Below are 14,327 nucleotides of genomic sequence, written 5' to 3'. Positions count from 1 at the left end.
TAAGGTTCTAAGTTAAAATCTACTGAATCAAAATTTTTAATTTATCAAAAGTGCTTAGACAACTGATATGCAGGACAATCAAAAGTTAAAGATGCTTGATAGCTATAATGGGTCACAGGGAAACAGTAATTTCTAAGACTTAGGAAAAGTAATTAGTGATGGGAATTAAGCAAGTAAACGATATTACTAGATTTAATATATTGGTATCAGTCAGAGAAACTCAGTTGTGAAATATCAAAAAAAGTTTTAATAAAGATTTTAAAGCTAGATGAAGCATTTATTTTAATCTTAGGAGAAATATTACTTACTCCAGAATCATAATTTTAAAACAAAATATAACATTGATTATCATAAGTATCAGTAAACTTACCGAAGATATTGACTTTCATCAAAAACATCTTGTTCAAAAGTATCCTCATCAGTTTCCTCTTTACTTCTCCTGGACTGGAAGACATGTGCTAGCTCTGGATCCATTTCTTCAGAACATGAATTTTGCTTGTGCAGAGAAGAAGTGCGCTTTAAGATACCTCGATGAATGCTTAAGTGAGGAGTATCAATTGAACCTTCGCTTTTCCTATGTTTAGAGAATTGTAATACAGTATTTGAAGTAGCTGTCTTTTTTATCTCATCCCTGTTCTCATCATTGTCTTTTGATGTTTTTGTTGACATGATGAGTGTTGAGGAAGTAAGTGATAGAGATCTTTCTAATGATTTGCCTTTTATGTCAGATGTTGAAAAAGGTGTCTTTTTATTAGTGTCTATGATTTTCTCTGAAGCCCCAGTCAGGCCTACAACATTAGTATCAGAAGAAACATCTGTTTTAGTGTCAGAAGATAATACTTTAGTATATACTTTAGTGTGAGCTGTATCCTTAGATTCAGTGACTGCTACATTTTCTAAGGTTCCTGTTAAAGTTGCTGATGTTTGTGTAGGAAGGGATGTTTTTGTGGTTTTAGATAAAGAAATATTAGTTTGTGCCATTGATGAAATATTTGTTTTATCTAAATCAGCAGCTGTAGGTGCATATACATTACTGTTCATTGTCATATCAGACTTCACAGTTGGTGTCTCAGAAAGCTTGCCCATACTACTGATGTCAGATGGAGTTGGTAGATTTTTAATGTTTACAGTACTCTGCACTGTAGAACTGGTTTCAACAGTATTAGCTTTGTGGATTTCCTTAGATGGTTTTTTAGCTTCTATAGTTGCTACTTTCTTTTCTTCAACAGTTCCATTCACTGCTGCTAAATTCACACCTTGAATCTTATCCACGGATTTCGTAATATCAATAGTATCAGTGGGTTTAGTTATAGTGGGCTGACTGACAGTTGTGCTGGTGGATAAAGTTTCAGTTGGAGTGGTCATACTTTTTGTTACTGTCACCGTTTCTGTTGTTTTAGATATTGGTTCTTTTGTTGTTACTGTAATCGTGTCAGTATTCTTAATTGCAGTAGTCACTATTTTTGAGGCTACAGCTGTACCTTCAGATGTAAATGCAACTGGTGTTGGAGTTACAGCTGTGGCACTAGCTTTTGGTCCTGTAATTGAGTCAGTAGCACTTGATCTTTCAACAGAGGTAGTAACAGTTTTAGGTTCAGAAATTATTTGTTTGGTCTTAATACTCGGCTCTACACTTGCAACTGTAGTAACTACAGCTGTCTCTGTTGTCTTTCCTGCAGTAGGCAATTTTTGAGGAATCCCAACAAAATCGGTGGTTTTTTCTACAACAGAGGTCAAGTTATCAGTCACAGTAGTATCTGTAGGTTTTGTTGTAGTTAGTATTACTTTAGGAGACATTGTAGTCTCTGGAGATTTTAAAGTAATACCAGTTGTTTGGCTAATTACATTATTTGCATTAGTAATTGTAGCAGGCATTGCTTTAGAAGCTGATGTTACACTTGTTGTAACAGGAAGTGTTTTAAGAGAAACTGTGCTATCTGTGGATTTTGTTGTAGTTTGAATTGTACTTGAAGATGTTGTAGCACCTAACGTTTTTGTGGTAGTAGGTGTTGGTTGAGAAGTTGCTGCAATTTCTGTAGTTTTTGTTACCAAGCTTGTTGTTTTAATATCTGTGGTTTTTGTTTTAGTTGATGCTATTACAGGAGCCATTAGGGTATAAGGAACTTTTTGATCCAACTCTGTAGCTGTGTTCATTGTCACAGTTGATGGTATTTGAGAAGCTACTGTAGAATCTGTAATTTTTGTTGCAGTAGGTTCTGTTTTTGAAGCCATTGTTGTATGTATGAGCTTTGCTGCAGTTGGTAAGGCTTGAGGTGCCATCGTTGTATCTAAGCTCTTTGTTGTAGAGGTCAAAGTCTGAGGAGAGTCAGTTGTACTAGAGGTATTAGTGGTCGTTGTCATAGTAGTTGCTATTTTAGGATCTACTGCTGAGTCTGTTGTCTTTGGTACAGTTGTTGGTGTCTTTAGAACCAGTGTAGTATTACTGACGCTTGATGAAGGTGTTGTGTCAGCAGCTAGTTTAGTATCACTGGTATTTGTTGCAGTGGTGGAAGCCACTTTTGCAACAGGAGCTGTTTTAGGAACCAATGTTGCATTAGTGGTTTTTGTTACAACAGATTCCGTTTTAAGAGCTACTGTAGCATTAGCAGTTTTCATTGGCACAGGTGCTGTTGTGGGGGCCACTGTAGCATCAACAGTTTTTGTTACTGCAGGTGCTGATTTGGGGGCCACTGTGGCATCAACAGTTTTTGTTACCACAGGTGCTGTTTTAGGGGCCACTGTAGTATCAATTGTTTTTGTTGCCACAGGTGCTATTTTAGGGGCCACTGTAGCAGCAATCGTTTTTGTTGCCACAGGTGCTGTTTTAGGGGCCACTGTAGCAGCAATCGTTTTTGTTGCCACAGGTGCTGTTTTAGGGGCCACTGTAGCATCAGTCGTTTTTGTTGCCACAGGTGCTGTTTTAGGGGCCACTGTAGCATCAATCGTTTTTGTTGCTACAGGTGCTGTTTTGGAGACCACTGTTGTACTAAGAGCTTTTGTTGTAACAGATGATGTTCTTGAAGCTACTGTAGTATCAGTAGATTTCGTTACAACAGGAGCTCCTTTAGAAGCCAATGTAGCATCAGTGGTCTTCTTGGCAGCAAGTGCTGATTTGGAAACCACTGCAGTATTGGTGGTTTTCATTACAGTTGGTGATGTTTTAGGAGTTACTGTTGTAGTTGTAGTTTTTGCAGCAGTTAGTGCTGTTTTAGAAACCCCTAAAGCATCAATGCTCTTTGTTGCACCAGGTACTGTTTTTGGAACTGTTGCACCATCAGTACTTTTGGTTGTAACAGAAGGTGTTTTGTTGGTCACCTTAGCACCAATGGTTTTTGATGTATCATGAGAAACTAGTTTAGATCGTGAATCTACATCTTCATTTTTATTTGTGTGAACCAATTTATTTTTTATAGACAGTCCTCCAGAATGTATATTATGAGTTGTTTCTGCAGTATTTGATAATCTTATTGCATTTTTTGATGAATAAAGAGATTGTTGAACATGATCTGTGGTAAAATCATTCTTCTGAGGCTCTGCGGGTATTGAAGAGATATTTGGCTGTTGAGAATCCATAGCTTTTGAACTAGTGCTTTGCACTTTTGCATAAGATGGTATCTTAGGTTTTGCATTGCAAATAAATCTTTCACTTTCACTTGTTAATTCCCTTTCTGATTCTGAAGTAGTGATATTACTAATTCTCTTTCCTTCTAAACCAGCAGCAGAAGTATTAGGTATGTTACGTGCTGTAGAATAAGCATTTCGTGAGCTCATTACATTGACATTAGAAGGTTCAGAAAATGTCTTATTACTTGTTGAACCATCAGAAACAGACAAGTACTGAAAGTTAAAAGAAAAAAAAAGTTTCCAAAATTAATATTCTTGTACCAGCTCCAGCCACTGAACTGTGGCCACAGAATATCATTATATACAGATAAACTTTTAAAAGATAGTCGATAGTATTTAATAAAATAAATGATAAAGTTTACAAAATATACAATTAAATTATCCTCTTTGAGAATATACAAAACACTAACAGAGAGAGAATGAATAAATGCTAGATCTATGAAACAAAGAAGGGCAAGATCCTTTAATGAGTTACACACTGGTTGTTCTGGTGAGAAGTTATTTGTATATTAAAAAGCACCATCACCCAGGTGCTAGAAGCAAATTCACATTCATTAACCTCAGCAACTCATTATTACTAACACAATTACAACTAACATTTAAAATATAAAGGACAGAAAATAAACACACTTTTCAGTTCTATTCTCATCAGTATTAAGTTGTAAAAACAAAATATAGATACAATCTATTCCAATGAAAGATTACATAAAATAGAAAGAAATATGACAGTTAAGCAATGGGAATAATATACTTTAGCTACATAGTGTCCTTTTAGTTCATAAAACAAATATAAACTTTGCTGTACAAGTTAAATATATATAACTCGACAGTTGTAAGGAAACATTTATAAAAAAAAAAACATTAAAACGCGTATATCTTTAATAGACTGTAATACAACCTCACTTGCCTGTTTTCTTCTACGACAGTAAATTTACAATGCTTCAAGGAAAACCAAAGTAACCTAAATGAATGTATACTAAATCTTTCCTCCCTAGAAATATCTCAACAGGTTACAAGCCAATCCCATCCGCTTTGGCCTTAAATATTTTGAACCAAACAAAACAGCATTGTATTTGTAGCTAACAGATAAATATAAAAAACAAATGTATTTATCACATTTCTGCAACAAAAAATGGTATCTTATATAGTAAATACAGTTTAATATTAGGTACCAGATAGGAAAATTAATGTGAATAATCCAAGATTTGACGGTTTGAATAAATTTTAGAAATAGATAAACACCTGAGTAATGTAACGAATTAGAAACAAGTAATAAACGTAAATAATAACAATCTGACACAGCTAATTTGGAAAATGCAACAATTTCTAATTTGGAAATCATTTTTATAATAGTTGCAGAAGAAGCTAAAATATAAAGTTCGGTAAATATTTAGTATTTTTATACTATTGATAACTTAGGCTTATGCTAATAATAGTCAATACAAATCTGAAATAAGCTAGTAATAAATAGAATAATTTAATTTTCATCATTATATTTTCTGATTCATTTCCATTCTAATAACTAGCTAAGCACATGCATTTTTTCTTTTCTTAGTTCACACCAATACTAAAAGTAATGTATTCTCTAAAATTAAACATTTTGTTTTCTTTCCTTACCACTTAATAAAACTGAGAACATTTGTGTGTATCTTCCCCACAACATATTCTCCTAATACCTCCTCTCTCTACCTGTGCCTACTCACTAAATTCCCTCCTCTATCTCCCACTCTGTTTTGCAACCTCAGAATTTATCCACCCACTCACCCCTCCCATCCTCAGTCCACTTCACCATATACACCTTCCTGTAACTTGGGTATATACTGGTCACATCATCACCTTATATTTCTCTCCACCTGAGGTAGACATGTTCCTCCTCTACTGCGAAACACACACACACATGTATGTACATGTGTGTGTGTGTGTGTGTGTGTGTATGTGTGTGTGTGCACACACGTGTATGTGGATGCTGAATGCAGGAACGGAGTCAGTACACTCCACTAGATGTGCAGTGTTAGTGTGCCTGTATGATAAAGTGCAACTGTATTGAGAAAAATGTAAGTCATCAGAGGAATTATATGTAGCATGCAAGAGAGATGACTACATGTGATGTGGTGTGGATGACAACAGTTGCATAAATAAGTGTCAATTGCTTCAATTGGATGAAACTCATGGTTGAGCGAGACCCAGGAAGACATGGGGTGAAGTACTGAAGGCTGATTTCAAGATGTTGAGCCCTATGGAGATGACAAAGGACCAAGATGAGTGGTGTTTTACTGTGCTCAGGATGACTCATTACAACAAAAATTGCATCCCAAATCCACCCAATTATGTTTGTATGCATTAAAGCCCTGTCACCACTCACACCATTCCCTGACACATCAAGCATTTCTTCCCCATTATTTGTGGTACTAAGCAGTTGTTGTACTCACCTAAGGGCAATATAACACATATTACATTTTATCCCCTCCAAAAATTTAACATTAACCTCAACCTCCACCTGTTTACTCCCTCCTCACACTCTTAAAGCATCCACTCTCTCATCCCCTTCCATGATCCACTGTGCATGTCTCTTCTTATGTTCATCTTCTTGTTCCTTGAGAGTTTGCTCTAGCATCCCATCATCATCTTTGCCTTATCTCCTCTATAACAAAATACCTATGCTTCTCCCTTTCAACACCTGGCATACAGCCACCCATCACCACCTTTCTATCCCAAATATTCCCTCTTAATAGTAGGAGCTTTTTCCTTTTATTTTTACTCTGTTCTTTGCTATCATACAAGTTACACAGCAATCTCACTAGTGCAAGTAGCATGAAAAAAGCACTCAGTATATTCTCTGGAAAGTGGTTGGCATTAGGAAGGGCATCCAGCAATAGAAGTCATGCCAAAGTTGACATTAGAGCTCAATGTAATCCTGCAGCTCACCATTCCTTGTCAAACCATCCTACCCATGGCAGCATGGAAAGTGGACATTAAATGATGATGATGATGATGATGATGATGATGATGGTGTGTGTGTGTGTGTGTGTGTATGAGAATGCAGATTAAAACCACAAACCATCATGCCTTCTTTATCAGGCAGTAGATATGGAAAATGTGGACAATTTCTCTTGTCTAGGCTGTGTAATCAGTAGTGATGTAAGCCTAGAAAGTAATGTAAATAGCAGAATTGGCAAAACACAGACCATATTTCAGAAACTGCATTAAATCTTGCTGACAAACAGCATAAATGCTGACATGAAAATATGGCTTTAGTTCTGCTGATGGTTCTATATGGTTGTGATACATAAAAAATGTTGAAGTTGGCCAAGAAGTTAGACATATTGTATCAATGATGTCTAATGAAAATCATCAGAGTCAGCTGGTGGGACAGACTTCAATTGAGAAAATCCCCTCTATGAATTAAATCTCAGCCACTGTAAAAAATCATGGTCACATTTGCATCTGCCAATTACTCAACATGTAAATATGGCACTAACATAAACACTGGAAGAAAGATAATAGGAAAAGAGTCAAGAGCACTTGGAACTGGACATTCTAAGAATACCTCAATGTACAAGGACCTGCAGGTGCAGGAACAACTGTAGATCAACCACACTGGAGGAAGATTATGAATTTCACAATGTGGAAGGATCTAAGTTGAAGCTTAAGTCTATATGCAGAAATAAAAGTTAGCACTTCTTTATCATCATCACTGTGCTTTTCTAAACAAAGTAAAGAACTAAATGCAGAAAAAGACACAACAGAAAGAAAAGATTTAAAATCTACAGATTCAAATTAAAATTTCATTTATACAACAAAAATTTGATTTAAAATGAATATCCTGCATAAGAGGACTTAATATGAAATTAGAAAAGGCAAGATTACTTACTTCTGAAGCTTCTCTTTCCTCAGAATCTGAAAAGTAAAACAGAGTGATAAAATGTAAAAACAAATACATAGATAAATGTTTAGCTGGTATTTTTAATTGTATATTACAAAAGTAATCTAGTAATTGTTAATTGGTTGCTAACTTTGCTGAAATACAGAACAGACAAGTTGCAAAAGTAAACCTCTAATCAGTAAGCTTCAAATAATGATTTCTGATTTAGGCACAAGGCCAAACATTTTGAGAGGAGGAGTTAAGTCAATACTATTGACTCAAGTGGTGATTTATTCTATCAACCTCCAAAAAGAGGAAAGGCTAAGTTTACCCAGATGTGATTTGAATTCAGAATATAAAGGGCCTGAATAAATGCCACAGAACATGTAATAATTCCATTATTTTGCTGCCTTAGTAAGCTTCAAATGATAAAATGATTATCAGTTACCAGTTTTGGAGTACCTGCAAAGGCCTTGGGAACAGACTCTTCTTCAAGACCAAACCAATAAAAAAAATTTAAATTATGAAATACTTCCCAAATTTCAAGAAAATATTCAAGAGCAACTTTGAAATAAGTATGATATTGAAACTTGTATAAGACGTTCGCACAGAAAACTCAAAATTCATCTATTTACACAAATGAAGGGAGAAAAAATTATAAAATAAATAGTAAAACTATTTGAATAACTACAAACATCATTATACCATAATTTTTTTTTCAACTACACACAGTAAATGGAAGAACATAGCTAAATGACATAACTCAAGAACTAATGTATCCACTGAAAACCAAAAGCCCTTGTCAAACCTACCAAGATTAGTTACTTGAACAAGATACCATAAAGTATTTAATTTGAGATCACATATAAATATAGCATATAGCTTATTATCCTCTAACATAATCCTTTATCTGCTCAATCTCTTTTACAACCCACCAATCATATGGAACGAGTTAAATAGAAGAAATTTCCTTCACATATATATCGAATTAAATATAATTATTAAAAGCTGTTGACGATGCTTCTACATGGTCACTCAACTTTCTAGAAATAGTAGTCAAATCTCTCAAAGCACATTCCAGTGTCATTAAAAAAGTATATACATATTTGATAATATCATCAATGGTACATTATACCTGAAAAAATAGGTAGGACAGTCATGGTAAGAACCTATTTTATAATAGGTCAGCTTGATCAGCAATGATGTGGACTCCATACAATAAACAACAATAGAATTATTAGATTAACAAGAAAGAATTCTTGTTATCAACTTGTGATAAGCAAACATGTCAAATATTTGCTTTAACACCTATTCTCCTCAGCATAAATGACATTCTCATGTTAATGACATTAATACTGAATAGATTATACAAATAACATAAACAAATAATAATAACATAACAAAACAATCTGACCAGATGACAGTATACTTATCAAAGCACACCAGACACAGCTAAATACTAATCTCAACCATGCATGAACAAATAATTAAATCTCAGTTATACAAGAACAGACAAATAGTTAAACCAAACATCCCATGAAGTATTCACAATTAACACTAGGAAACCACATCCATCATAATTGTCTCTGCAGCAACCATTCCAGTGTTAGGAGGGGCATCCAGCTATAGAAATCAAGCTAAATCAGACTGGAACCTGGTACAGCTCTCCAGCTTACCAGTTCTAGTCAAACTGTCTCTGCCATGCCAGCATGGGAAGCAGATGATGAAGATGACAATGGTCATATGTGTGTGTGTGTATACACACACATATACATATATATATATACATACATACATATATATATACACACACACATACATATATACATATATATATATATGTATGTATGTAAGCATATATATATATATAAATCCAAAACATGGAACAAGAACACAAAAGACAACAATAAAACAACTGGACAGATAGACAATAAAAAGATGGACAGGAAAAACAATAAGACAGACAGAAAAAAACAGGGACAAGCCATTCACAGCAATCTCTCATCAGTCAAGTATCCAGACAATCATAACAGTTTTAGCCAGTTACACTTGAGACTGTTCAAATCTGGCTGGCTGCAAAAATCTAAGCTACAAGCATTAAATTTTGGGGGAGAAAGTAAGCGAATGTGTACGACAACAAGGACGAAAAAAAATGAAGAAAAAGTTACACAATTACCTATATAAACAAGAGCACTTATCCTCTCAACAATTAGCCAGAGATGATTTTTAAAATGAGAAAATCTGAAATAAACTCTACTAAAAATGAACCTAACTGCTCTCAAAAATTAAGTAAAAAAACAAGAAAAATAATCCAGAATCCTTGTTCAGTACCAGATCGATCCTAAAATCTAATCAGTTCATGCCAGTCACAAGGCCAAACGTCCCTGAAAGTTTCATCCGAATCCATCCAGCAGTTCTTGAGATATCTTGTCCACAGACAAACAAACAAACAGAACTGGAAACAATACCACCTTCGCTAAGGTGGAGGTAATAACAAGAAATTAACAATAGGTGTCTTTTGATCAACAAGGATGCACCAAGTTGAGCTTAGGTCTGTAGAGTGAAAGTTCTGAGGCAGGAACATAGAAGATGAACATAAGAGAGGGAAGCCATGAGACAGGAATGTAATGCTTCACGGATGGCAGTCAAGCCACGAAAGAAAGATCATACTTGGCCACATGTGGAAGGAAAGGAGAGTGGTAGGGGCAGAGGGCACAGGTGTTTTGTGATATAAAACAGGCTTCCACACAGTTTCTGTCTATAGGCATATGAAAACTGTGAGGAAACTCATCACACACTTGAGGCAAACTATATATATCAGGCTGAGTAAAAAGTAAGCTACATTTTGAAACATGAAATTCATCACAATATATTTCAACAATGCAGAAATTTTATTCATCAAAGTAAGTACCATTAGAATCAACACATTTTTGCAATGAGTTACAAGTTTGTTTATTCCGGGAACATAAATATCTGGAGTTCTGGAGCTGATGAGCTCTTTGAACACGCTTTCAACATCGGTAACTCATTCTCTCACAGGAAAACATCATGGTGCTTGAAAAAGTGGTAGTCGGTAGGAGAAAGGTCTGGGGAATAAGCTGGGTGGGGAAGAACTTTGTAGCCAAGTTCCCTCAACTTCTGGAGCATCATTAGTGAAACGTAAGGTCAAGCATTGTCATGAAGAATTATTGGCCTGCTTCTGTTGACCAGTCTGGGATAGAGGAGTAACAGTTTTTCATTGATTTTGGCAATTTCATGGCAATGCTTCTGCAGTAATGGTTTTTCTGGGTTTTAAAAAGTTATAGTGGATGAATTCAGCAGTACACCACCAAACAGTCACCATAACCTTCTTTTTGAAGAGCTCGGATTTAAGGAAGGTTTTTGGTGCTTCATTTTGGTCCAACAACTGCAAAGAATGTTCTTTATTATTGTACAGAATCCACTTTTCATCGCAAGTTACACTATGGTCAAGAAATTAGTCGGTCTGGTTATGGAGAAGAAGCAATGAGCAAATTTCATATCTGCGCATTTTCTGATTTTCATTCAAATCGTGTGGTACTCGTTTGTTGAGCTTTTTTGATTTTCTAATTGCATGCAAATGGTTGCAGGTAGTTTTCTGGCTAACTTGAAGTTCTTTTGCCAGTTCCCAAGTGGTTTTACATGGATTTCTCAATTATGGTCTTTAATTGACCATCATGGATGACAGATGGGCATCCACTTCACTCATGATCTTCAAGTCTCAGGTCTTTTAAAACCATTTTCGAGCTGACCACTCACTGGTCAATTCCTCACCAAACATTTCATTGATGTCACAAGCAATTTCAACTGCTTTACTTCCTCTTTTGAAGTTGAATAGCAATATTGCTCAAATATCACGATTTGACAGTTCCATTTCAGGTGGATTGTAACAAGAGTGAGAAAAATATCAATGTTAATTTATTGATGCATTTGGGCATTAGACAACTGTAATGAAAATTTTTTTTTTTTTTCAAAGCTCTGCAAAAATCCAGTACAAATTCTTCATATTTCAAAACGTTGCTTACTTTTTATTCAACCTGATATAGTGTGTTTGTGGATGTGTTTGGATGTGTATAATGTATGTGCATGTATGTGTGCATGTGTCCATGTTTGTTGTTTATAGGTTTGATATAACACTATCACTTAAAACTGGTATGTCATAAAGGTACCTTGGCCACTAGATTAATTATAGACTGATAGAATAAGTTCCAAACTAAAATAAGTAATGGCATCAATCAGGACTTATTTCTCTTGAGGGCAGTATTTCAGCATGGTGACAGTCTAATGACTGAAACTGATACGACAATAAAAAAAGTGCCTCAATGATATTGGCATTTTTGGGGGGAGTGGGGAATTAAGCTTTCCTTTATATCCTAATAGCTACTGGGTCATCCCATAATTAATGCAGTTTTTTCAATTGCATGAACTAAAAGTCGGATGGGATAAACTACCTGCATCAACTTGCTATAAAAGCAGGTAGTAATTTTACCTTGTATTTATTCTGTGCAAGTTTTGAAGAGTACAGTTTGATTTTAGCAGTTATTTTTTCAAAGCTGTAATGGAAGTGACAAAGGAGCATATTTGGCATATTTTGCTTTATGAGTTTAATAAAGGCAACAATGCAATGGAAAGTGCGAGGAATATTAATGCAGTATATGAGGATTGGACAATAAGCATAAGCCAGTGTCAATTGTGGTTCCAGAAATTAGAAACCAAAAACTACAGCCAAGAAGACAAGCCTCTTCCTAGAAGATATGTAGAGCTTGACGAGGACATCCTGCAAACCCTGGTGAAACAAAATCCCATTGTAACTGTTGAGGAACTAGCAGAGACAATCGAATTTGGTCATTCAACCATTCATCGACAACTGCATGCCATCGGAAAAGTCAGAAAATTGGGTCAATGGGTTCCTCACAAACTTTCCAAGCTTAATTGCACACAGTGAGTAAATGTGTGCTCTTCTTTGCTGTCATGTCTCACGAATGAACTTTTTTTGGACCGAATAGTGACTGGTGACGAGAAATGGGTTCTCTATAAAGATGTCAAGTGTTGAAGATAATGGGTAGGAAAAGGAGAAACACCAGCACCCCAGGCTAAAGAAGATTTTCTTTCACATAAGGTGTTGTTATATGTTTGTTGGGATATGAAAGGTTTAGTCCACTTTGAACTTTTAAACCTAAACCACACAATAACAAAAGAGATCTACTGCAAGCAGCTTGATCACCTTAAGTCAGCACTAGAACAAAAACGACCATCTTTGGTTTCAAGACGAAAGGTGTTTTTCCATCAGGATAATACTCGGCCACATACAGGAAGGATGACATTGCCCCATCTGATTATCATTTATTCCACATTCTTCAAAATCATTTGGGCAAAAATATATGAATTCTGTAGATGAGGTAAGAACAGTACTGTAGGAGTATTTTTCATTATGGACAAGTGAATTTTGGAAGATAGATGGAAGAGCATTGTAGAAAATGAAGGAGAGTATATTTTAGATTATATAAAGAACTTTTTTATCTTAATTTTGAAAAATAAAAGAAGTATTAAAAAAAAACACATTATTTATAGGATGACCCAATATAATCATTAATGAATTTAATTACCTTAGAAGCTTCACAGGGAGAATGTGAATGAGTCCCATAAAGGAACAAATTATTTGATTTTATCACAAATTGGCCGAGAATAAGTTATTAACAAAGCCACATTTCCCTGAACATTTTAATTTGCTTCACAATCCAATACTGTATACTCACAAGTTTATCACAGTTCCCAAACAGAACTGTACTCTTGCACCAATACATCAACTTAGTGTGGCTTTTAATAGAAGTACTACTAGACCAACAATGGAAAGTAATACCTTTCTGCAAAGAAGACTGACTAGATGATTTCACCTGCTAGGTGTTGTTATTCATTGGTATATAACCAATGCTGTAAGTTAAACAGCTAGTGATTATACATGATATGAAAGATGTGCTGATTTCTGTTGGCTTATCATAAATTGACAATATGGCCTGGGTTTAAAAAATTAACAGTTGCTTACAAGGAACAAAAACCAAAAAGGAATTTTCAGAAAACAAAGATGAATCTGAATAAATTAACTGATTTACTGTCAACTTTGCTTTTCATCCTTTCAAGTACCAGTAAGCTACTGGAGTTAACGTAGTTTATGCCTTTTCCAAAATCGAAGCGTTATGCCAATATTAGAGATTATTAGCACTATTTTTAAAGAAGAGGATGCACACAAAGATACCTTTGCACTATAACTATTGGGACAGGTGTTTGTTTTTATAAGTGTGAGTATATACTACATCTTTATTGTTTAACTTAGATGTTTGTCTGGGAGTCTAAATAACAGAAATAACTTAGAAATGTCATTGGTGATAGCAAATAATTCTTCCTAAGATACAACACATTTCAGCACGCAATTTCAGATAAAAAATTTTCCAAAACAAATTACATAAACAAAATATCAAAACACTACCAATCAGAAATGTTTTAGATCCCCGAGAACAATCATTTTATAGATAAGTATAAGAGAAGATTGTTCATCAGTAAGAAGTGGATAAACAAGTTACAGAAAGGCTCTATTATCTTTGGGGTAAGAAAATATATCTTTGGCAGCTTTATAGCACTTTTGCTGTATTTGATATATGTAAAGTTTATTAACTCACTTTTGTTATTAAGGTTAAAAAAAAAGACAAGTAAAAATCTATTACTATTACATAAGTTTCATAAAAACAAGAGTAGTTTGTTGATGAAACTCCATTAAAAAATAAGAAATAACAAATATTTCAATTAGGTGTTTTTTGTGGGGTTTTTT

At 34.8% G+C, this 14,327-nt stretch overlaps 2 protein-coding genes across 14 annotated transcripts in view; one reads left to right on the top strand and one right to left on the bottom strand.

Annotated features, from left to right (window-relative positions):
* LOC115211517 (supervillin) overlaps positions 1–14,327 on the bottom strand; it is a 273,144-nt gene that overhangs the window by 107,654 nt on the left and 151,163 nt on the right. For 9 of the 10 annotated variants that reach the window (XM_036506226.1, XM_036506231.1, XM_036506225.1 and 6 more), the window contains 2 exons: positions 7,496–7,521; positions 371–3,837 (listed from right to left, as the gene is read on the bottom strand). In XM_036506226.1, the coding sequence (XP_036362119.1) occupies positions 371–3,837; positions 7,496–7,521 (3,493 nt within the window). The remainder of the gene's footprint in view (positions 1–370; positions 3,838–7,495; positions 7,522–14,327) is intronic. The other variant, XM_036506229.1, reaches the window with a different exon arrangement.
* The window catches only part of LOC118764967, a 115,527-nt gene continuing 115,217 nt past the window's right edge, over positions 14,018–14,327 (top strand). For all 4 annotated transcript variants that reach the window (XR_005000827.1, XR_005000825.1, XR_005000819.1 and 1 more), the window contains exon 1: positions 14,018–14,105. The gene's annotated coding sequence lies outside the window, so the exon portion shown is untranslated. The remainder of the gene's footprint in view (positions 14,106–14,327) is intronic.

The sequence above is a fragment of the Octopus sinensis genome, linkage group LG1 (genome assembly GCF_006345805.1).
Source record: "Octopus sinensis linkage group LG1, ASM634580v1, whole genome shotgun sequence".
Lineage (NCBI taxonomy): Eukaryota > Metazoa > Mollusca > Cephalopoda > Octopoda > Octopodidae > Octopus > Octopus sinensis.
The sequence above is the reverse complement of the archived record's forward strand: the minus strand, read 5'-3'. Positions and strand labels throughout refer to the sequence as shown.